Source organism: Eubalaena glacialis, chromosome 4 (assembly GCF_028564815.1).
Source record: "Eubalaena glacialis isolate mEubGla1 chromosome 4, mEubGla1.1.hap2.+ XY, whole genome shotgun sequence".
NCBI classification, from domain to species: Eukaryota; Metazoa; Chordata; class Mammalia; order Artiodactyla; family Balaenidae; genus Eubalaena; species Eubalaena glacialis.
The window spans coordinates 184,241,336-184,266,581 of NC_083719.1; the positions used below are offsets into that span (position 1 = coordinate 184,241,336).

The following is a 25,246-nucleotide window of genomic DNA, read 5'->3' on the forward strand; positions in this document are numbered from 1 at the left end:
AGGACCATGACTCTCTCCGTTTCCTGTTAAGCGATATAACAAATTTCCTCCTTAAAAGGGTAGTTTGAGTTGGGAATTGTGTTTCTCGTAGCTGCAAACTACAACCCAACACTATTGAATATTTTATCGGTCACCGAAAGGAATTGACCCAGAATAATGCATCCAGAGAGGGTTAGAAGAAATCAGGTTTGATAAAAGCTGCTCGGAACCCTATTTATCTGCTGAATGAAAGGATGAAAAGACAATTGATGGTCATTACCAAAACAATACGTTTCTTAGGCAGAGGGCATTGGATTCCTTCAGTGAATCTCTGCACATCAACTTTGATTTAAAAATTCAACATATTCATTTAACTTTGAATCACTGCATAATTTTACATTTGCCCAAATTTGGAATCACAACTTTGTTCTTTAAGTATGATGAAATAAAATTTATATTTTAAGGCAGGATGAGAAAACTTATAAAATTCTCTCTGTGTCCATTTGGGCCTCCTCCCTCCCTTCCATCTGCATTACACATGAACCAGACCTCCTCAAAGATGGAAAAGCCTGCTCAGCCTTAAAGATCAATTTTTTTCTTGCTTCTGACACTATCAATGTAACTTCTTAAAAGAATAGTGTTCTTTCCCAACTCTGTAGAAGGTCATGATGACTTACTACTCGCTTTGTATGTGCTTACCTAGACTATGTGTCTTTGGTGAACTTTGTATAAAATGTCAGTATGTCATTTTGATGTACGATCTTTTGTCTTGAAAACGTATGTGACCGTGCCTTCAACTTTAACAGGTGGAACAATCCTCAGAGCTTCTGAGAGTCTGTCTCCTGGGTTATAATCCTTAGTTTGGCTCAAATTAAATTCTTTTTTCTTCTTAACTTGATTGTTAATTGAATTTCCATTGCCAACTACATAAAAATTCAAAACTTTAATTTGGCAAATGTCACCATACACAGGTAGAAGAACAAAATGAAACAATATTTCCAGCTTATATAGTAGGGAGGATGATATTTATAAAGAGTTGTTAAAATCAACAAGAAGATGCCAATACTCTGATAAAATATGAAGCATCGGTTGGGGAATTTAGCTAATACATATAGGAAAAGATATTCAGCCTCACTAATAATCCAGGAATGTGCAATAAAATGACGGCATACCATTTTATTAGCAAAAGCTGTTTACAATTGCAAACCCTAGTGGTAAAGGGATAAGGTTTTTGGTAAACAGGTACAAGCATTTGAGAAAGCAATTTGGTAAAATGTATCATAAGGCCTTAAAATGATGATTATGTACATATGCAAATGACTCAGCAATTGCATTTCTAGGCATTTATCCTACAGAAAATCAAAATGTGATTTTTAAAAAAATTTTTATTGGCATATAGTTGATTTACAATATTGTGTTAGTTTCAGGTGTACAGCAAAGTGAATCAGTTATACATATACATATATCCACTCTTTTTTAGATTCTTTTCCCTTATAGGTTATTACAAGATACTGAGCAGACTTCCCTGTGTTATACAGTAGATCCTTATTAGTTATCTATTTCATACATAGTAGTGTGTATATGTCAATCCCAATCTCTCAATTTATACCCCCCCCTTACCCCCTGGTAACCATAAGTTTGTTTTCTACATCTGTAACTCTATTTCTGTTTTGTAGATAAATTCACTTGTACCGTTTTTTAAAGATTCCACATATAAGTGATATCATATGATATTTGTCTTTCCAAAATGTGGTTTATACATTATTAGCTCAAGTGTGCAAAAATGCATATACAGGGATAGTCACTGTATCCCTTCCCTTCACTTGCAATGAATTTCCGGTCTTCAGTTCTAATTCCCTCCTACGAGTACACCACTCATGAAATGACTGCTTAAGCATGCACATCTGATGATGCAATTGTTTAAAATTGATCCTATGTGCTTCTGGGTAGAGTTCACACTCTTTAGCCTAGCAGGAAATGCATTTTATCTACTTGAAATCCTCCAAGCTTGAAATGCTCCCGGCTCATTCACTCCCCTGTGCCCTGGCACATGTTTTTCTCTGACTCGAGCCTCCCTCTCTGTTCATAAGGGTGTCACTAGAAAACAGATGGCACCCTTCAAGAGAGTGATGGAAGAACATTCCCTGAGAGGACTATGTGCAAATACGTGGATACATTTAAAGAAAGCCAACAAAGGACTCTGCCGCATTCTGCGGTGGGCAAGAGTGGGAGTGGTTACTACCTTTGACCTGAAGGGGAAAAAGAGGGACTAAATCATGGAACCCAGCAAGAGCTCAACATGACAGCAGCTGAAGCTTTCACTAGACCAAGAGCCATGGCCAAACCATGACCCAGCATGGAGGGAGACGGGAAGACATATCTCTTAATTATTTCCCCTCCCTGCTGATCTTGTGCTGCGGCTCCCAGTTGGTCAAAGCCAGATGGAAGTCAGGAGGCAAATGACCTTGGTTGGTGTGATCCAGAGAAGTCAGTTTCCCAGGGTAGAGAGTGGGGCAGAAACATGTGTACGGTGGGTCTGGCGGGGCAAAAGTTTTCTACTTGGCTTCAAAAACTCAGCTCAAACTACATCTCCTTTGGGAATCATTCCCAGATCTTTCAAGACTGTCAAGTTCAAGTTTCTTGTGCAAGCTTCTTCTCATCCAGCCTTTTGCACGGTGGTGAAAGAATTTGTTTATTTGCCATGCTTCATTCATTAGACTATAAAATTTCAAAGACCGTGTGATGTAGTTGAAAGAGGAGATTTTGAATTCTATAGACTCAGAATTAATTCTGCACTCTGCCACTTACAAAGACTTTGCTTTTAGACGTACTTCCAGTTCTTCGAGTAAAATGCTGGTCATGATGATACTCACCCCATGGGGCTGTTGTGAGGACTAGACAGCAAAAGTTTCTTTAAAATAACTCACATGACTGAGGAGATTCTCAGTGAGTGAAAGTGTGTTGGATACGTTATATTGATGGCTGGGCATAAATTTGGGATTAACCTTCCTATGTTTGGAGAAAGTCAAATCTTACAAAGCCACTCTGACTGGAAATCTCCCCATGTGGGTGAGTGGTGCAATCAAAACAGCAGACAGGCTTCCCCTCCTGAGGGGTTTTCATGAACCCGGGACCACAGCCCTAGCTGCACACAGAGTGGGGAATCAGAACAAGAGAAGTTCTGACAATAAAAATGTCTTACTAGCAGCCAGTGAAGTATCCATGGATCACAAAGATAATGATAGTGGCTCTTAATCTTTGCACCTAGAATGATATTTCATTGAGTTCAAAGTACTTTCTAATTTCCGTTTTTGTGTCTTCTTTGGCTCATGGTTTATTTGGATGTATGTTATTTAGTTTCCAAATATTTGTGGGTTTTCCAGAGATCTTTTTGTTATTGATTTTAAACTTAATTCCTTTGTGATCAGAAAACATCTTGTATAACTTGGATCCTTCTGAAGGTATTGAGGTTTGTTTCATGGTCCAGAATAGTCTATCTCTGCTCTGTGCACAGTCGGGAAGAATGTGTATTCCACTGTTGTTGGGTCTAGTGTTCTATAAATATCAGTCAGGCCAAAGTGGTTGGTAGTGTTTTCCAAGTCTATATCTTTGCTGATGTTCTGCCTACTTGTCCTATTAATTATTGAGAGAAGGGTGTGCTGGTTACTTTTTTGTGTCTCCTTGGCTAGGTTATGGTACCCAGTTGCTAGGTCAAACATCAGTCTAGATGTTGCTGAGGTCATTTTTCGATGTGATTAACATTTAAGTAAGTTGACTTTGAGTGAAGCTGATTGTCCTCCATAATGTGGGCGGGCCTCATCCAATCAGCTAAAGGACTTGAGGAGAAAACAGGCTGAGGTCCTCGAAGGAAGAAGGAACTCTGCCTCCAGACTGCCTTTGGGTCTTCATCTGCAACATCAACTCTTCCCTGGGTCTCCAGGCTCCCTGCCTGCCCTGAAGACTTGCCAGCTCCCACAATCACGTGAGCCAATTCCTTAAAATCAATCCCTCTCTATATCTCTGGAAACCTTGACTGATGCAAGGAGTACTGAAATATTCTCCAACTATAATTGTGGATTTATCAATTTCTCCTTGCAGTTCTATCCATTTTTGCTTCATGTATTTTGAAGCTCTGTTATTAGGTGCATAAATGTTTTGGATTGTTATGTCTTCTTGATTAATTTGAACCTTTTATCATTATGAAGTGCCCTTTATCCCTCATAACATTCCTTGCTCTTAAATTGACTTTGATAATAATACAGCCAATTCTACATTCTTTTTTTTTTTTTTTTGCAATTTTTTTTTGGGGGGCCACACCCCTTGGCTTGTGGGAATCTTAGTTCCCCGACCGGGGATTGAACCTGGACCCTCAGCAGTGACAGCGTGGAATCCTAACCACTGAACCACCAGGGAAGTCCACAAGTCTACCTTCTTTTGACTAGTATTGACATGCTATATCTTTCCATTTCCTGTATTTGGTCTTCATACTTAAAGCACATTTCTTGAAGCCAGCATATTCTTGGGTCAACTTTTTTCTCTGACAATCTGTGACTTTTTTTTTTTTTTGGCTGTGCCACCACACAGTAAGTGGGATCTTAGTTCCCCACCAACCAGTTATCAAACCCAGGTCCTTGGCAGTGAGAGCACAGAGTCGTAACCACTGGACTGCCAGGGAATCCCAACCATCTCTGACTTTTAATTGAGGTATTTATACCAGTAACATTTAATGTGATTTTTACTTTTCTTTTCTTTCTAAATTTTTATTTTATTTATTTTTTATTTAATGTTATTTTTAATATGGTTATATTTGAGTCTATCATCTTGCTATTTATATGCCACTCTCTCCAACTTACCCTTTTCTCTCTTTTCCTGCCTTCTTTTGGAGTAATTGAGTATTTTATTTATTTATTTATTTGGTTGTGCCTGGTCTTAGTTGTGGCTTGCTGGCTCCTTAGTTGTGGCATGCGAACTCTTAGTAGTAGCATGCATGTGGGTCAGTTCCCTGACCAGGGATTGAACCCATGTCCCCTGCATTGGCAGGCAGATTCTTTTTTTTTTGGGGCAGGTAGATTCTTAACCACTGCACCACCAGGGAAGTCCCTGTAACTGTGTTTTGACATTTTGTTTGTTAGCTACTTTAGGACTTAGAGTACATGTCTAACTTGTTACCGTCTATCTTCACGTGATATTATAGGACTTTATGTGTAGTATAAGAACCTCACAATTGCGTTACACATTTCCATTTCTCCCCTTCCTACCTTTAGGCTATTTTTGTCATGATTTTACTTTTCCGTGTGTTATAACCCCCTCAATACACTGCTATGATTTTTGATTAAGCAAGGCTGAGAGCTGAGGACCATTGGTCAGCAGCATTCCCAGCTGCAGGAGGAACAGGTCTTTCAGTCCTGAAGGAGGGATCTGAGCAGCATATCTTCCGTGTCATGGACTAAGACTGGAAAAGTCAGTCTGAAAAAGCTGGGTTGGAAAATTGTTCAACACATCATCTTAGACCATTGGGGATGCTCGAACAATTACCATAGACGGGGTGGCTTAACCACCCATTTGCTTTTCACAGTTCTGGAGGCTGGAAGTCTGAGGTGAGGGTGCCACCATGGTCAAGTTCTGATGAGGAACCTCCTCCAGGTTTCAAACAGCTGACTTCTCCTGTGTCCTCACGTGGTAGAAGGGGAGAGGGAGCTTTCTGGGGTCGCTTTATAAAGGCGTTACTCTCACTAATGAGGGCTCTACCCTCATGACCTAATCACCTCCCAAAGGCCCTGCCTCCTAATCCTATCACATTGGGGATTTGATTTCAACTTACAAATTTTGTGGGAGCACAAACATTCAGTCCATAACACACATCATGTTTATTATTGAGTTGGCTTGGGCCATATATCACACAAATTCATACAAACATCAGAGTCTCCTAACCTGATGTTTATTCTATCTAAACCAAAGCCACTGGAAGACTAGATTCCAGTCTAGGCTTGAAACAAGTAAAATGTAACTTTAGAGAAAGGATCCTAATCCATTTTGCCCAAGAACCTGTTTGTTGATCATATGGCAAAGTCACAATCAGAACGTTTATAATTATATAGCACATAAACACCATCAAGTGCCAGTGGTCATCAGTTGTAGCGGAGGAAGCATTGTCAACTTCTCCATTTTCTGGGGACTTCATTTCTTCTCTAACATAAAACATGCTGTAGGGACTTCTCTGGTGGTGCAGTGGTTAAGAATCCACCTACCAATGTAGGGGACACGGGTTCGAGCCCTGGTCTGGGAAGATCCCACATGCTGCGGAGCAGCTAAGCCCGTGTGCCACAACTACTGAGCCTGCGCTCTAAAGCCCGCGAGCCACAACTACTGAAGCCCGCGCGCTCTAGGGCCCGTGCTCTGCAACAAGAGAAGCCACCGCAATGAGAAGCCCACGCACCGCAACGAAGAGTAGCCCCCGCTCACCTCAACTAGAGAAAGCCCGCGTGCAGCAACGAAGAACCAATGCAGCCAAAAAAAACAACAAAAACATGCTGTGGAGGAGAGGACTTGGAATATTGCAGAGACAGCGTTATATAGAGAGAAAAAGAGTGAGAGAAGTAGTATCAGGGAAGAGAGAGAACACATTATGGCTTCGTCCAATAGTAACAATAATAATAATTTAAATATATAAAAATATTTATATAATTTATTAATAAATAGCTATTGTTTTATCAGTGGATAACATTTACTATATTATATAATATATAATTTAATTATATATTATATTGTTTTAAGAATATATTACCAACCTATACTATATTAATTATGGTAGTTTTATTATTTAACAGAATATTATTAACATAAATCAATATATTAATATTACTAATAAATACACATTATCATTAAAACAATTTTACTAGGTATATAATGGATTGTACACTTATTAATGTGTTAATAAATAATACTGGTTATTATTATTGTTTTATTGGCAAAGCTACGTCTTGGGCGTGGCGCTGAATATACCGCATTTCCTCCCTTATTTAAGAAAAGGCAGCTCATGCGCCCGAGCTTCTCAGGGAGCGCGCGTGTGTGCCTGGGGCCGGAGGAAGTGCTCAGCTGCAGGAGGCATCTCAGTCCTGCGGAGACACCGCCCGCCCGCAGAGAGCGCTGTGACTCAACTCGCTGCCCCCGGAGGGACGGGGACCCTGGGTCGCGCCCGGAGCCTTCTGGGACTTGTAGTTCACGGCCTCGTGGCGCGTAGGCGCGCAGGCGCACTGCCGGGTCCGTCCTGGGCGCGCGTCCGGGGGCGGAGACAGCGGCGTGAGTTAAGTGGGGCGCCAACGGGGGGCGCGGGCGGGCGGGCGGGGTGCTGAGGGGTACCCGGGACGCGCTGCACCGAGCGCCTCCGCCACGGCGGGACCCGGGCAGGACCCGGCGGCGCCGGAGCGCTGCCCCACACCTGGGGCCGCAGCACCCGGGAAGCGCTTGTCCGGGCCGCGCAGCCGCGCTGGGATGCAGACCCCGAGCCTGGTCCCCGCTCCTGTGCGGGTAGTTAGGCGGGCGGGGGTTGGGACGGGGTCTGGGGCGGGGTCCCGGGCGGGAGGGGTGGCCTGGGGTGTTCCCCTTGGGTTTGCTCCACCCGTCACTCTGCAGGCGGCAAAGGAGAGGCAGAGAGGTCGAGCAGCTTGCCCGAGGCCGCCCAGCACCCAGAATGGCAAAGTCCGAGCCCTGCCCTGTGAAAGTGCCCCTGGATGACAGGTCCGTGGGGCAAACTCTGTCGTGAAGTAAATGGAGTTTCCAGAGGCCGGACGTTACAGGGAAACGAGGTAAACCGAACGTCCAGAATCCAGAGTGTAGACTCATTGCGCACTTGGGCGGGGTTCTCACCTGGGGTGGTTCTGCCCCCCGGCGGACACGGGGCGGTGTCTGGGGACATCTGTGGTTATCATGACTGGGGGGCCTCCTGACATTGAGTGGGTGGGGGCCAGGGATGCTGCTCAACACCCTACAGCGCCCACGATGACCCTCAGAGAACGATCCAGACCCAGTGTCGCCCGTGCCAAGGGGTCTTACACCTTAGCATTGTGATTCTAGCGATAAGGTATCAAGAGTCCACTCCATTGATTCCTGACACACCTGCTCAGGAATGAGCTGACCATTCTGCTAATGTCCCAGCAACAAGCTCACCGACCTCTCCCCTTCCCTGGGGTTGATTGCACTTTTCCCTGCCAGGAAATCCTCATCAGCCCTTTCCTGTGGAGAAAAGATGAGTTTCAGTGGTTTGAAAACTGAAAGGGAAGACCCTGAACCAGGTGCCACAGGCCTGGGTGAATGAGGGTCTAACGGGATCACTGACATCAACCACGAGGGAGGGAGGGTCCTGCGAACCACCCAAGGGTGGGAGAGGATTGGTCTGGAAGACCTAGGAAAGGACAGGGGGTCCTGGACCCATTGCCATCAGCTGCAATTTAAAGTCCCAAGAGCAGAGAGATCAGGGTGTCACAGGGCTCTGCTCCCTCTGAAGGCTCCAGGGGAGGGTCCTTCCTGCCTCTTCCAGCCTCTGGTGGTGGCCGTCATGCATCACTCCAATCTCTGCCTCTGTAGTCACATGGCCTTCTCCCTGTGTGTCTGTCTCTCTTTTAAGGACACCAGTCATATCGCATTAGGACACTCTCTGCCCCAGTATGACCTCATCTTAACTAATTACATCTGCAAAGAGCCTGTTTGCAAATAAGTTCCCATTCACAGCTACTGGGGGTCAGGACTGGAGCGTATCTTTTAGGGGACGTGATTCAGCCCATGACAGTCTTAGCAGCAGATGTTCCCCCTGGGTAAAGTATTGTGTGTCCTCGAGGGGCAGCTGGTGCAGTTTGGGGGCATGGCTCGGCACAGCATTGTGCACCCACAGTTCCCACCACCCACGTGGAATGAGTCAGAGCCAGCTCCCGGGAAGAGAATTTGCATCAAATCCCCTCTGGTCCCTCATCTCGGAAGCGCAGCGAAAGCTGCCGTCATTTTTAGATTTTTAAACTTTTCTATTTTATCTCGATTTTATTTCGAGAAGCTGACTGCACATCACGTTTTCCTTGATACTTTTCATAATTCCAGGTCCTTGCTGGAGGTAACCGTGATATCGTTTGGTGTCTATCCTTGCTGGCTTTTTGCTGTATATTTACACGTGTGTGTGTGTGTGTGTGTGTGTGTGTGTATATAGTTAGATTATGTCTAATTCTGGAGCATTCCATCACCCCAAAAAGAAACCCCGTCCCCATCAACAGTCACTCCCCTCCCCCTCCCCAGCCCCTGACAACCAGGAACCCACTCTCTGTGTCTGTGGATTGGCCTGTTCTGGACGTTTCCCATCCATGGAATGTGTCCTTCTGTGTCTGGCTTCTCTCACTGAGCATCGTGTTCTCAGGGTTCATCCACGTTGTAGCGAGTGTCAGTGCTTCACTCCTTCTTATGGCCGAATAGTCTTTCATTGTGTGGATGTGCCTTACGGCGATTATCCATTCCTCACTTGATGGACATTTGGGTTGTTTCCACCTTTCACCTGTTGTGGGTTACGCTGCTGTGAACATGGGTGTACAGGTTTTTGTGTGGATGTGTTTTTTTTTTCTTTTCTTTTGAGTAGATACCTAAGAGTGGAACTGGGTCTTATGGCAACTCTAACCATTTGAAGAACTGCCAGACTGTTTTTCACAGTGGCTGCACCATTTTACATTCTCACTAGCAATGGGTGAGGGTGCCCCATCCTTGGCAACACTCATCATTGTCTGTCTTTTGGGGTTTTTTGTTGTTGTTGTTGTTGTTTTAGACAAAGGGGTAATGTGCTATTAAAATTTTATTATAGTGCAGTTTTATTTCTTTGTGCGTGAGCTCTTTACATTTTCTTATTACACCTATTTATTTATTTATTTATTTATTTATTTTTATTGGAGTCTAGTTGCTTTACTTGTCTGTCTTTTTGATCCTAACCATCCTGGTGGGGAGATGAGATGCTATCTCAATGTGGGTTTGATTTGCATTTCCCTGATGACTGGTGACCATGAGCATCTTTTCATGTGCTTATTAGCCATTTGTATGTTGTCTTTAGAGAAGTGTCAATTCTTTTTTTTTTTTTTTTTTGGCCTCGCCCTATGGCTTGTGGGATCCTAGTTCCCTGACCAGGGATCAAACTCAGGCCCTCGCAGTGAGAGCGCAGAGTCCTAACCACTGGACCGCCAGGGAATTCCCTTCCTTTTTTTTTTTTGGAAGTGTCTATTGCCAGGGTGGTACGGAGAGTTCCCATGTACCTTCACACAGCTTCCCCTTGGGCAGTGTTCTTAGCCTTTTTAAAAAATTATCGCCCCCTTTTTAGGCATTTTTTCCCTAATCAACTTTTCCCATGAAATTCTTTTTTTGGGGGGGGGGAGACTACTATTTTTTAAAACTTTAAATTTTTAACAAATTACGGACTCATAAGAAGTTGCAAAGACAGGGCAGAGTCCCATGTAGCCACCGCCCAGCCTCCCCCTCGGTGGCAGCTCATATAACTATAGAAACATAGGGCAGGGGTTCTCGCTGAAGTCACTTAGCAGGGTTTTTGCCAAAACTGTGCCATGCAGAGACAAACTCGGGAGCCCAAAGATCGAAGCCTAGTTGGGACGAGGGATCAGAGGGGCCTAACGTTTGGTCAAGGACAGAGTCCTGTCACTGTGCAGAATTCCAGAATCAGCACAGCCCAGATCCACCTGGAGCTCTCCCGCTGGAAGGCAGGGGGTCCCCTGGGTATGTGGGGAGCTCAGAATTCCCCACGGGCATTCAGGGTCACGTGTTCCTGCTTCTCATAAGGCGGGGCAGGCCCATCTAGATCCTTCCTGCTACAGCACGGAGCAGTTTGGGCAGTTTGGCCAAGAATCCGAGAGGAGAGAGGAAGGCGGAGAGGGATTCGGCTGTGGGGAGGGAGAGGTGAATCTGATTGATGCAGAGCCTGGGGATGGGGGTTCTGAACTGAGCCTTCCAAAACGTGGGCCTGGGAAGTCCTACTGGGTTGAATTGTGTCCCGCGCTCCCAAATTCACGTCCACCCAGTAACTCAGAATGTGACCTTTTTTGGAAACAGTCTTTGTAGGTGTCATTAGTTAAGATGAGGTCATCCTGGAGTGGGGTGGGTGGAGGGGGGGGGTCCCTAAGCCAATGGCTGGTGTCCTTATAAGAAGAGGAGAGAGACGCACAGAGACAGAAGAAGGGGAGGCAGAGACTGGAGTGATGGGGACACAAGTCAAGGATGCCTGGAGCCCCCAGAAGCTGGAAGAGGCAGGAAGGACCCTGCCCTGGAGCCTTCAGAGGGGGCGTGGTTCTGCCACACCTGAATCTCAGGCTTCCGGCCTCCAGAACTGAGAGAAAATAAATTTCTGATGTTTTAAGCCCCCCAGTGTGTGGTCATTTGTTACAGCCGCCCCGAGACGCTAATACAGAGCACTTCACAGTAGAACTTGTGTGCTTCCAAGACCTTCTGTATCTTCATCCAGAAAATGGAGCCATTAAGGCCCCTGGCCTGTCCTGGCTTCCATGACCATCCTCTGTGGCGGGGGTCGTCTCAAGTGGTGGAGGGGATTCTGGGGTCTGGGCACAGGCTGGGTCTGGTCTTCACTCTGCCTTTCCTCTCCCGCAGCCTTTCCTGCCCGGGAAGCTGCTTTTGCCCAGGAGGGTGGAGAGGATGGCTGCTGGGTGCCTGCTCCCCTGGCCCCAGTGAGGCTTCCTCTTCCCCCGAAAGGCACCCAGTATGTCCAGAGGGAACACACCTGTCAGAAGCGGAGTGCCCTTGCTTTGTGGGAAAGATGGGAGAATTCACCATGAGCGTCTGGGCCAGGCACTCGGGCTCCTCCTAAGTGTAGGGAGACTTGCACTGTATCCCCAGAGGAGGGCTGTGCTTCCTTCCCAGGGCCTGGAGCATCTCTGCACCACCTGAAGACCCTGCAGTTTCTCCCATAGGGCAGGGAGGGCCTCCCCCAAGGTGCCTTCCTCTTTAAAACATTTATATTTTTTAAAATTGTGGTAAAGTACACATAACATTAAATTTATCATCTTAACCATTTTTCCTCTTTCAAAAAAAATTTTATTGTGGTTAAATACATATAAAGTTTACCATTTTAACCATTTTTAAGCGCACAGCTCAGTGGCTTTAAGTACATTCACACTGTCATGCAGCCAGCCCCACCATCCACCTCCAGAACTTTCCCATCTTCCCAAACTGAAACTCTGTCCCCATGAAACACTGACTCCCCAGCCCCTCCCCAGCCCCTGGAACCCACCATCTACTTCCTGTCTCTGTGGATGTGACTCCTCTAGGGACCTCCTGTGAGTGGAATCAGACAGTATTTGTCCTTCTGTGTCTGGCTTATTTCACTGAGCATAATTATTCTCCACATCAGAAAAACAGGGCTGATCCACAGTTCGGTTTCAGGTGCCCTAGGGAAACAAGCCCTTTCTCGTGGACGTTTGCAAGTCTCCCAGATGGTCCCTGCAGCATCCGTGAGACTCTCATAGTTAGAAACCGTCAGGTGTCCTGGATCTGCGCTGGTCCTTGAGTCGAAGTCCTGGTTTTTGCGCCTGGACCCGCTCTCAGGTCAGCCTGGCTGAAACAGCCCACACGGACACGGTCAGGTTTCAGCCCGGAGCTTTGCAAAAAGCAAAGAAGTTGTGTCCCACTAAGACTTTTTTCCCACCTTTCCCTGATTGGAATGATCTCTCTGTTATGAAATTATAATAATATATTTATATCATTTGTTATAATAATCAGAATAATGTATTATAATAATACTATAATGCTTATAATTATTATAATATAAATATATTATTGTATTTAATAAATGCAAACCAATAATATTTCACACTAATTTTTTATTATGCATCCTATGTTAAGAGCCATACAATACAGAGCCATTGACATTTTTTTTCCTTGCAAATTCACTCAACCCTTGCAGTGATTCAGCAATTGCAGGGTTAACATTAAAGCCGCCAGCTGGAATGCAGGGGGCCCTGGGGGAGGTTGTAGCAGCTGCAGCCACTGGGGGAAAAAGGCTGTTTTTTTCTGCTAGGAGGAACAGGCAACAGGGACATTGAATATGTTTTGTCCACTTCCACGCCACCCCCTTTGGGAATGTCTGAGCCCTTGCTCCTCCTGGAAGAGGGAAAAGACCAAAGGCATCACCAGTACTTGCTTTTTTTTTTTTTTTTAAATCCCCTCATTTTAGCGCGAATGGCCCAAACCTGCCAGGGGATCCAGCACTCCAGCACACCCACTTTCCTGAGGTCGGGTCTGTCACTGTCAAATTCCACAGGTAGCTTTTCGTTCTCAGGACAGCCAGCAGCCCAGCCAGCCAGGTACCATGCATCTGTCATCCCCCACCCCTTCATCCTCCCTTCCCCAAACTCGGCTCTCCCCGAGTATTTCAGGGAGCAGGTGAGTCTGGGGCAGGTAGCAAACCCCACTCCTTACCCCTCTGTGCTTTGTGACGTGGAACTCCAACTCATGGCACCAAAGAACCAGTATCTACGGACCTCAGGTTTTGGGTGAGGGTCTCCCTGGTCAGACAGATTGCTCGGTGTGGCTTCTAGGCTCTCTGGCTCTGCGGGCAGCAGAGGCCACGACCCACGTGAACTCATGAGCCCTCATGACCACCCTGTGAGGTTGTCCAGGAAAAGTCAGTAATAGACCCTCCATCGCATGACCCTGGAGCAGCACGATCACGAAGAAGCAGCAGGAGCTTCTCAGGTGGGAAGGTCATACTCACGGATCCAGAAGTTACAATCACCCGTTCAGCAAGAAATGGGGAAAGCATTCCCGGCCGACCTGCGTGCCGGTGGTCCGTGCTGCATTTACTGCGGGCCCGGTGTCTGTCTGTCCCTGGGCTGTAAGCCAGAGACAGGTGCCCACCAGGCACTAGTGGAGTCTGACTTCTGGGTTCTGCTCCATCTGAACTCCCTCCTCTGGACGCTGGTTGGGCACCCCCCCCCCTTTTTTTCCTTTTGGCCGTGCGGGATCTCAGTTCCCTCACCAGGGATCGAACCCAGGCCCTTGGCAGTGAAAGCGCTGAGTCCCAACCACTGCGCCACCAGGGAACGCCCGTAGCCAGTTTATTCTTATCACAGTTCTGCAGGGCAGAAGTCCAAATTCAAGGTGTGGGCAGGGCGGGTCCTTCCGGAGGCTCCAGGGCAGCATCGGTTCCCGCCTTTTCCAGCTTCTAGAGGCGCCGGGTCCCTGGCTCGTGGCCCCTCCTGCATCCTCACAGCCAGCAGCGCAGCATCTCCCGTCTCTCTCTGCCTCTGACCCTCCCGCCTCCCTCTCATAAGGACCCTGTGATGACGCTGGGCCCCCAGGGAATCCAGGGTCATCCCCGTCTCAGGGGCCTTAATCCCACCTGCAATGTCCCTTTTGCCACCTAAGGTGACAGTCACAAGTTCCAGTGATTAGGATGTGGACATCTTTGGGAACCTTTAATTCTATGGGCTGAACCAACCCACAAACCCTTTGCTTTGTGATGTGGGTGAAAACACTGTTTCTGCTTTGCCAGAAACTTCTGCCAACTGGAGGGGGGATGGAATCTGGAGGAGGGAGAGGGATTGGCCCCTCATTCCTTGCGTGGTTGAGGATGTTGTTACCTCTGTGCATGAATAATATCCCAGCGTGGCCTAAACATCTTGCATCGCCCCTCCTTTCCCTCAGATGGCCACACGTGTTACTCTGCTCTCTTGTGGCAATGAGTGTTTGGTGAAGAATTCAGAAACCAGCCTCATTTTTCACCTTAATACATGAAATGACATGTTATTTATGTGTGAGGCTCACAGGATAGATCTCTGAACACATTATGGCAAACAGACAGGAGTGCTTGAGGGCCATGCCAGGACCCAATCTTAAGGCAGACTCCTAAATTCCATGCTGATTTATTGAAACTCGGCATGCATTATTAACCCATATTTTTTAAAGTATATATTTTATTTTTAATAGTTTATAAATCCAATGAGTAACTTATTTTTGCCTTGAAGCTTTTTTATATGTTAATTCTCTAAACACTCATTTTTATGAAAGCATCTAAAACCTTTTTGAAAACCGTAAAAAAGAAATTTTTATTTTATTTATTTTTTTGGCCATGTCCCACGGTTTGTGGGATTTTTAGTTCTCCGACCGGGGATTGAACCCGGGCCCTCGGCAGTGAGAGCTCGGAGTCCTAACCACTGGACTGCCAGGGAATTCCTAAAAAAGGAATTTTTAAAGTTCTGTCTGTAAATAAAATGACAAACGATATCAGAGTTTGGGCATCCACTTAATGTCAAATGAGAGAATGTTTTCTAAAAGAAGCAGGCATATTAAATGCAGTAGGTGTTTAGCCCCCATCTAGTAAGTGTATTAAGAGTTCTTAGGTCCATCCTAAATTTATATAAGCTTTTTTTGTTGTTTTATATAAGTTAAAGTAGGAATTCAGGGACTTTCCTGGTGGCGCAGTGGTTGAGAATCCCCCTGCCAATGCAGGGGACACGTGTTCCATCACTGGAGGGGGGAGATCCCACAGGCAGCGGAGCAACTAAGCCCACGCACCACAACTACTGAGCATGTGCTCTAGAGCCCGTGCTCCGCAACAAGAGAAGCCAGAGCAATGAGAAGCCCACGCACCGCAATGAAGAGTAGCCCCCGCTCGCCGCAACTACAGAAAGCCCGCGCGCAGCAACAAAGACCCAACGCAGCCAAAAAAAAAATAAAAGTAGGAATTCAGTTGTCTCAAGGATATCACAGCCTTAAAAAAAAAAAAAAAACCGTTTAAAAAAATACTGTGGCAAAATACACATAACATGAAATTTACCACGTACTTATTTATTTATATTTTTACCATCTTAACTATTTTAATTTTGGCCGCACCGCACAGCTTTAGGGATCTTAGCTCCCCAACCAGGGATAGGACCGGTGCCCCCTGCTTTGGAAGCCCTGAATCCTAACCACTGGACCACCAGGGAATTCCCCCATCTTACCCATTTTGAAATGTACAGCTTGTAACAGGACTGCTTCTCCCAGAGAGCACATTGAGGTCCAGACAGATCCAAACCTTGGCCCTAAAAAGTGTGTGCTGTAAAGTTACTTGATATATATTTATTATAATTATTTATGGCTGCATTTAACAAACTTTTCCTTCAATTTGATGCTATTTACACCATTGCTGTGTAAAGGAAGCTCACGACAGAAAAAGTCGCACCAAAAATAACCTTCATCTAATTTTGATCTAAAGAGTTGTGTGATCATCCACTCTTGCTGAGAAGATTCGAAGGCCAACGTGCTTGGATGGCTCTGATACTTAAGGGTCGCCAAGAGGCTAGGAATTTAAAGTGTTTCTAATTATTAAAAAAAAAAAGTGGTATTAAGTACCTTCGTACTGTTATGAAATACCAGACCCTTGTCGTTTTCAAAATTCCCTGGGGATGCACTAAAAACCTGATCAGACATAAATTTCCTTGTAGTGTAAAATGTACACCTGAGAACTGTGGCATCCCACACCTGTGGATGTGCTGATACCAGTCCTGCGCGGGGCTGTGGCCTCCGGGTCTGACTTCCCACGGGGGAAAGGTCCCTGGGGCCTTCGGTTGCTGATCTCAAGCCCCAGTGGTGGGGGCGGGGACGAAGGGCGGGGCCTCCCCGTGTCAAGGGTCACACGTCAAAATCAAGCGAAACGCTGACAGGCAGAATGTGACGTCACTGAGCGTCTTCGTTCTTAAACACATATATGTTTCCACGGTGACCTCGCTGCCGGGCCGACTCCTGACCCCGGAGGTCACTAGACCCGCTCCTTCCCCCGTCCCATCCTGTCCAGTCCCGGCTCCGGACAAGGGGCGCTCCTCGTGGAAACTGAATCAGGACTTCCCGGTCCAGGAGGAGGACAAGGAGGGGCCGCCGAACTGTGGAAGGACGCCGGGTTCGACCGCCCGAGAGCGGGTTCTGCTCGGAGCCCACGTCCCGCGCGGGAGGGTCGGTCCGCAATGTGTCACGAAGGCCTGTCACTCAATAACCAGAGGGCGGGCCTGGGAGGAATGTCCAATCAGATGCGACGGGGCGGTGCCCAGGGAACAATCAGGCGCTCACGGGCGGGGCCCAGAGAACTGTCCAATCAGGGGCTCCAGGGGCGGGTCTCGGGAAACCGTCCAGTCAGGGGCCCGGGCAGTAGCAATGCCCGAAGCACTGTCCAATCAGGATGGTGGGGCGCGAAGCATCTCCCAATCAAGAGCCAGGTGGAAGAGAGTGCCAGGAGCACCGTCCAGTCAGAGCACGCTGCCAGCCCGTGAGCGGGTAGTTCTCGGCCAGCCGTGGGGCTCCTGCGCACCTGCGCCGCGCAGGCCCCGGAGTCCGGTCCCCGTACTTCTCACCTGCGCGGGCCGCGGCAAGGACGCCTGGGAGAGCCGGGAGCCCGGCGAAGATGGTGAGTCCGCGGGACCGGGGCCCGAGACCGGGAGGGGCTTTTACGAACCGTCCGGAACCGGCTGGAAGCGGTCGCGGGGTGGGGTCCCGGCGTCCTGTCCGGTCCCCGCTTGTGGGACCGGTGTCTCAGGACTATCTGGGTGACCTAGATGTGCACAACTGTCCTCCTCCCGGGGGTCCGGGAACATCAGCCCCTGGTCGTCTCCTCCCAGCCGACAGCCTGCGGAGGCGGGCGGGGAGCCTGGGGAGACCTGCTTGGGGGCCCTGGGCTGGGAGGGCGTCTCCTGGTAGGTCCTCCGTCCTAAATGACCCCAGCCCCAGTTCTCATTCCCTGGAGGGACACTACTTGTCAGCTGACCGGACGTCTGAGGGGAAAAGACGGAAATGATTCCTGCTCCCTGGGTTCTCACAAGTGAAGCGAGAAAAACTAACGCAAAGGTCAAGGAAAGCCCACCGTGAGGTGGGGCAGCACCCCTCACCCCCTCCCACCCCCCAAGCCAAATGCACTGGCGACACAGCGGGGACACAGCCAGTGTCCTTTGTTCAGGGAGCACGTTAGTGAGCAGTGGGGGAGGGGTGCCCCTCGTGGTAGCGTGGCTGCACTTGACCCTGAGTCATCTGTGTCTGGGTACCAGTTCAGCACAGCCCCTCCCTGGGTTTTGCACCTTGAAAAGATGTATTCACTTACTGGAACCTCAGATTTTCAGCAAGTGTAAAATACATTGAATTAGTACAGCAGGAAACATAAAGTATTTTCAAAGGGGTGAGTTTCAGGAAAAAAAAAAATGTCATACATTACGTTTGTTAAACATTCTTTTAAAATCTCCTCCAGTCTGTAGTAAGTTTCTCAGGCCTGTCCCTTCCTGTACAGCTGCAGAGAAGTGAATACAGTACCACATAGCGTGGTAGGTGAAATTGGTGAATTTTAAAGATTCACCAAAAATACCAGTTATTTAATTTGTGACGGTAGATGATACTGTTGTTTTTTATTATCTGCGATACACTTTGCTTAAATCTGCAGTAAATTGGGTATTGTCCATGGAAGAGGTGGGAATACACGGATGTTACTTAGATACCAGTTTGTCCTGTCCCATGTGTGGAAGTGTCTATCATTTCTGCTTGGCTCCCCGTGGGTACCCTGTGGTGAATCAGGTCTCCCCCGCCCCGTAGACACAGGCCTGCTTTGGGCTCTGTTCCTTTCTGTAGATTTAGTCGTCCATTCCTTTGCCAATTCCGTCCTGTCGGGAGTTCCTGCTGCTTTAAAACCCTTGCAGTGTGATAGACGGATTCCTGCCTGGTTCTTCAGAATATTTTGCCTGTTTGGGGGCATTTGTGTGTAAAGTTGGTATTTGTCAAATCCTAAAAAACATCTGGTTTGGCAATTTTATGGAATTTTATAAAGACTGTCTTGGGAGGGTTGATATCTTGGTAACACTGATTTCTTTTTAAGAACGTGTGCCATCTTGTCATTTATTTCATTTTGCTTTGTTATTATCCTTCATGTTTTAAAATTTTTGTTAGGTTCTGTTTATAGCCTTCATTAAACTGATTTTGTACTACTTCAATTTGGTTTTTACCATGGTATGTGTTATCTTTTTTCTTTTGAGTAATAATTTTTTATTGGAGTATAGTTGATTAACAATGTTGTGTTAGTTTCTGCTGTATGTGTTATCTTTTTTCCCTTTTTTAAAATTAGTTTTTATTGGAGTATAGTTGCTTTATAATGTTGTGTTAGTTTCTACTGTACAGCAAAGTGAATCAGCTATACATATACATATATCCTCCCTCTCTTTTTTGGATTTCCTTCCCATTTAGGTCACCACAGAGCACTGAGTAGAGTTCCTGTGCTATACAGTAGGTTCTCATTAGTTATCTATTTAATACATAGTATCAATAGTGTATATATGTCAATCCCATTCTCCCAGTTCCTTACCCCCACCTCTCCCTTGGTATCCATATGTTTTTTCTCTTTGTCTGTGTCTCTACTTCTGCTTTGCAAATAAGATCATCTATACCATTTTTCTAGATTCCAAATATATATGCGTTAATATACAATATTTGTTTTTCTCTTTCTGACTTAACTTCACTTTGTATGACAGTCTCTAGGTCCATCCACATCTCTACAAATGACCCAATTTTGTTCCTTTTTGTGGCTGAGTAATATTCCATTGTATATATGTACCACATGTTCTACATTTAGGTTGCTTCCATGTCCTGGCTATTGTAAATAGTGCTGCAATGAACATTGGGGTGCATGTGTGTTTTTGAATTATGATTTTCTCTGGGTATATGCCCAGTAATGGGATTGCTGGGTCATACGGTACTTCTGTTTTTAGTTTTCTAAGGAACCTCCATACTGTTCTGAATAGTGGCTGTATCAATTTACATTCCCACCAACAGTGCATGAGGGTTCCCTTTTCTCCACATTTATTGTTTGTAGATTTTTTTTAAGTTAAGTGTTTTTAAAATTAATTAATTAATTTTTTTTGGCTGCGTTGGGTCTTCGTTGCTGTGCGTGGGCTTTCTCTAGTTGCGGCGAGCAGGGGCTACTCTTCGTTGCGGTGCATGCTTCTCATTGCGGTGGCTTCTCTTGTTGCAGAGCGCAGGCTCTAGGCATGTGGGCTGCAGTAGTTGTGGCTTGCAGGCTCTAGAGGGCAGGCTCAGTAGTTGTGGCGCATGGGCTTAGTTGGTCCACGGTATGTGGGATCTTCCCAGACCAGGGTTCGAATCTGTGTCCCCTGCATTGACAGGCGATTCTTAACCACTGCGCCACCAGGTAAGTCCTGTTTGTAGATTTATTTTTTAAATTAATTAATTTATTTTTGGCTGCACTGGGTCTTCGTTGCTGCGTGCAGGCTTTCTTTAGTTGCGGTGAGCGGGGGCTACTCTTCGTTGCGGTGTGCGGGCTTCTCATTGTGGTTGCTTCTCTTGTTGCAGAGCACGGGCTCTAGGCGCATGGGCTTCAGTAGTTGTGGCTCGCGGGCTCAGTAGTTGTGGCTCGCGGGCCCTAGAGCACAGGCTCAGTAGTTGTGGCACATGGGCTTAGTTGCTCCGCGGCATGTGGGATCTTCCCAGACCAGGTTTCGAATCTGTGTCCCCTGCTTTGGCAGGCGGATTCTTAACCCCTGCGCCACCAGGGAAACCCTGTTTGTAGATTTTTTGATGATGACCATTCTGACCGGTGTGAGGTGATACCTCATTGTAGTTTTGATTTGCATTTCTCTGATAATTAGTGATGTTGAGCATCTTTTCATGTGTTTGTTGGCCATCTGTATGTCTTCTTTGGAGAAATGTCTGTTTAGGTCTTCTGCCCATTTTTTGATTGCGATGTTTGTTTTTTGATTGCGATGTTTGTTTTTTTGATATTGAGCTGCATGAGCTGTTTGTATATTTTGGAGATTAATCCTTTGTCCGTTGCTTCATTTGCAAATATTTTCTCCCATTCTGAGGATTGTCTTTTCATCTTGTTTATGGGTTCCTTTGCTGTGCAAAAGCTTTTAAGTTTCATTAGGTCCCATTTGTTTATGTATGTGTTATCTTTTTAAAGTGAACTTTCCAACTTGCTGTTGCTATTAATTAGAAAGGTAATGAAATTTATTTTTATGTTGAATTTTTGTCCTGAGATCTTGTTCAGAATCTTATTGTACGATTATCTTTGTGTTCTGTTGGTGTCATACATGTGCAGCTGTTGAGTTAGGCATTAAGACAAGTGTCTCCTGGCATTGCACATTTGCGCATTTTCCAGATTGGATTGCTAATGTAATGTTGACTAAGAGTCAGGTCAGCTGTCCACACTTCATTTGTACCTAATTGTCTTGGAGAAAACAGTGAACTTCATACCATTTATATGTTCTTTGGTCTCGTTTGAATATTCTTTTGTCCATTTTCCTTTATCCAGTCATCCACATTACCATCTATTCCCCACTGGTAAGAGTGTTTTTTTATGTATGACTGTTGAATATTATCAAATGGCTTTCAGCAACTCTAAGATGATTACAGGTAAATCCCGTGAATTGATTTTAGAGTTTTCTGTTGTATCATATAACATCAGTGCAGGAAAATGCATGTGACATACGTACAGTTGACAGAAATATGTAAAAAAAAGTAATCCTTTGTTAAATGAAACTCAGCCCTAAATGTAGAACAAGCTTTCTTAAAAGACTTGAAATGAACCCCAGTGGCAGGCCCCTCTGCCACTCTCCAAATATGACCAATATGTTGAGTATGTTGAATTACGTGAAGATATATATAATTATATATAATTATGTGTGTATGTATATGTATATATTTGTGTTTTTGATTTTTAGGTGCCAGTTTGCAGTCTTATCTCAAATGGTTATTTTACTGTTCTCCCTTACTCTGCCCTGCAGCCATTCATTCATATATATGTATATCGATATCAACGTGTATATACACACACGTGAAAATCTCTGCCCCCTCTTTCTCTCTCTATATATATGTATATATCTATATCTATCTATCTATTTATCTATCTATATATATATATATCTACCCCTCCAAATCCCCTTGCTCTGCCACATTTTCCTCAGTAATTATATTTGATTTGCTTATTTACTGCTTTCCTCCAAAAGAATTTAAGATCCACGTGGTTCAGAATTTTTGTTTTGTTAGTGCTGTAGCCCTAGTGCCTAGTGCAAGTACTGTAACCTAAATAAATTTTACTAAATGAAAGAGCCAGAGGTCAGGTCTTCAAACAAAGCGTTTTTGCATGGGCACGGGGCTTTGGCAGGAGAAGCAGTGTGAGATGTAAGGATGGAATAGGATGTTTCTGTTAGCTGCTCTCCACAGCGCCCGGCAGAAGCTAGCTTATCTCCTCATCACAGTGGGAAGTAACAGTCACACTAGCAAAACAACTGTGAGGTGTGTGTGTGAAAGAAGGACAAGTGTGCCAAGCTGGCACGATGTTATTAATTCATTGTTCTGCGTTTCTTCTGCTGTGAACTCGTTTTAATCATGTCTGCTTTACAGAGTTATTATAAGTATATATGAGCTAATGCGTGCAAAGCTCTTTGTCTTTCTCATATAATGTGTGCTCAATGGCACATTTAAAAAATTAATATTGTAATATAACAAAAAATTTTTACAAAAAGAATGAAAAAAATCCCACAAAAACAAAAGAAAAAAGAAAAAAATTAATATTGTAAAGTGTTAAATATTTGATGGTTTCAAGCTAGGTGTGTTGGGAGTCCCTGTCTTAGTCAGCTGGGGCACCTGTAAGCTGGGTGGCTTATACACAGCAGACCTTTGTTTCTCACAGTTCTGGAGGCTGGAAGTCCAAGATCAAGGCACCAGCAGATTCGGTGTCTGGTGAGTGCTTCCTGGTCCGTAGGTGGCCGTCTTCTCACTGTGTCCTCACACAGCAGAAGGGTCCAGGGAGCTCTCTGGGGTCCTTTTTATAAGGGCGAATCCCATTTCTGGCCACCTCCAAAAGGCCCACCTCCAAACACCATCACATTGGGGATTAGGTTTTGACGTGAATTTTGGGGGGACACAAACCTTCAGTCTGTAGCAGTCCCCATGACCACCCTAGGTTCAGAGATTCACTAGGAGGCCTCCCAGGCTTCGGTGTATAGTCTGCTCATGGCTGTGATTTCTGACTGCAAGAATAAAGCAAAGTCAACAGGACTGGGTACCTTTCTCCCTGCATTGAGACTGTCCTAAGCCCTTTTTGTCTTGTCTGCCTTAGAGTCCCAGCTAAGTCCCTGCTGGGCAATCAGCCTCTGAAGGTCATCTGAAATAGGTTTTCAAAAGAGCTTTTTAGCAAACTGAAAACTTCTACCTAAAATTCCAGAAGTGTATCTTTACTTAAAGATTGCCTGTCTTTTCATTTTGTTTACCTCTTTTTTAAAATAATTAATTAATTAATTTATTTATTTATCTATTTATTTTTGGCTGCGTTGGGTCTTCGTCACTTCGGGCGAGTTTTCTCTAGTTGCGGCGAGCAGGGGCTGCTCTTCGTTGCGGTGCGCGGGCTTCTCATTGCGGTGGCTTCTCTTGTTGCAGAGCACAGGCTCTATGCATGTGGGCTCAGTAGTTGTGGCTCGTGAGCTCTAGAGTGCAGGCTCGGTAGTTGTGGCGCATGGGCTTAGTTGCTCCACGACATGTGGGACTTTCCTGGATCAGGGCTTGAACCTGTATCCCCTGCATTGGCAGGCAGATTCTTAACCGCTGTGCCACCGGGGAAGTCCCTGTTTACCTCTTTTTGAACCTCCAGTGGGTAAAAGTCATAGTAAAAAATCATTTATGGAGACCTGATCTTGTTTCTGATACTTAGGGTTCAAATTCCAACCCAGGCACCAGTCGGAAACAGCAAGGAAGCTGTGTCTTATTTTTCTTTGCACTGATGAGGATGATCTCTCTAGCATTTATAAAATTACAAGCAGATACCATTAGTATCCATTTTTACCATCCAAGCAGGTGCAATAGCCACAAAACAAAACCATTTTAAGTAAAGAAAAAAAAAATCCCTCCCCCCCTTTTTTTCCCTCATTGCAATCAAACCTTGTGTTCATTTCCGAGGGCTGCCATAACAAATTACCACAATGTGGGTGTTCTCTCACATTTCTGGAGGCTGAAGTCCAAAATGAAGGTGTTGGCAGGATCATGCTCCCTCAGAATTCTCTAGGGTCCTGGGGTCATTTCCTGTCTCTTATAGCTTCTGTATCCCCAGGCGTTCCATTGCTTGTAGCAGCATGATTCCAGTCTCTGCGTCCATCTTGTTCCTCTGCTGCCTTCTCTGTGTGGCTGTGTCTTCACATGGCATTTTCCCCGTCTCCTATGGACACCAGTCATTGGATTAGGGCACATTCTAATGACCTCATCTTAGTTTGATTACATCTGCAAAGACCTTATTTCCAAGTAAGGTCACATTTATAGGTATCAGGGGTTAGGATTTCAGCCTATCCCTATAAACGTATTTAGCGTTTACAGGGATAGCGTTATAGCTGGGAAGATCCTGGCTGGCACATGTGGGTGGGCCAGGAGGCCCAGCAGCTAGGCTGAAGAAAGGCTGGCTATCCCCTCCCCTTTGGTTTGTCTAAAATTTTGCTTCAGCTCTAGGAACTGATTTAACTTTTTTTCTCCTGATGCAGTACAATCTTTTAACATTTTTTGCCTATCCAAAGCTCACTTTTGGGAACTTGGGGGCCCTTTCTCCTCCTGCCTGGAAGAGAGAGCAGAAATCAAAGGTGTTACCTGTGCTGAACTTTGATTTTCTTCTCACTTGGCCTGCATGTCCACAGGCAGCTGGTATATCCAGTGAGCCAGCCCTCCTGGAGTTGGATTGCTTATTTTTACCTCAGTCAACATTTTTTTTTTTTGGCCCTGGCACGGCTTGTGGTATCTTAGTTCCCCGACCCGGGATGGAACCCAGGCCCCAGCAGTGAAAGCGCCGAGTCCTAACCACTGGACAGCCAGGGAATTCCCATACCTCAGTCAACTTTTAGCCTCACACCAGACAGCTCAGCTGCCCTTTCATACCCCGGATGACTCCATAGCCACCCTGCCCCAAAGGTTTGCCATCCCCTCCCCCTTCACCCTCCCACTTCCCAGACAGTGCTTTTGTCATATTTTAGTGAATCGGGGTTGCTCTAGCAAATCCCAGTTCTAATGTGTCTGGTGTCCCCAAGACCACCCCTAGGTCCTGCAGATAAGACTCATGTGACAGCATATAGTTGGAGTCATGACTATGATTTGTTACAGCGAAAGAACACAGCAAAATCAGCAAAGGGAAAAGGCACATGTGGAGAAATCTGAAGGAAACCAGGTGCAGGCTTTTAAGAGTCCTTTCCCAGTGGAGTCACACATAACACACCTGATAGCCCCA

At 45.8% G+C, this 25,246-nt stretch overlaps 1 protein-coding gene and 1 long non-coding RNA gene across 2 annotated transcripts in view; both read left to right on the plus strand.

Annotated features, from left to right (window-relative positions):
• The first annotated feature begins 7,238 nt into the window (after positions 1-7,238).
• On the plus strand, positions 7,239-12,729 carry LOC133090456 (uncharacterized). Its single transcript, XR_009700798.1, has 3 exons — positions 7,239-7,278; positions 7,612-7,784; positions 11,614-12,729. It is a non-coding gene; the product is annotated as an uncharacterized LOC133090456 (long non-coding RNA).
• Positions 12,730-13,200: 471 nt separating this feature from the next.
• Positions 13,201-25,246, plus strand: part of LOC133090712 (uncharacterized) — a 34,609-nt gene continuing 22,563 nt past the window's right edge. Inside the window, exons 1-3 of the mRNA XM_061189072.1 lie at positions 13,201-13,258; positions 16,799-16,953; positions 17,276-17,401. Coding sequence (XP_061045055.1) covers positions 13,201-13,258; positions 16,799-16,953; positions 17,276-17,401 — 339 coding nt within the window. The remainder of the gene's footprint in view (positions 13,259-16,798; positions 16,954-17,275; positions 17,402-25,246) is intronic.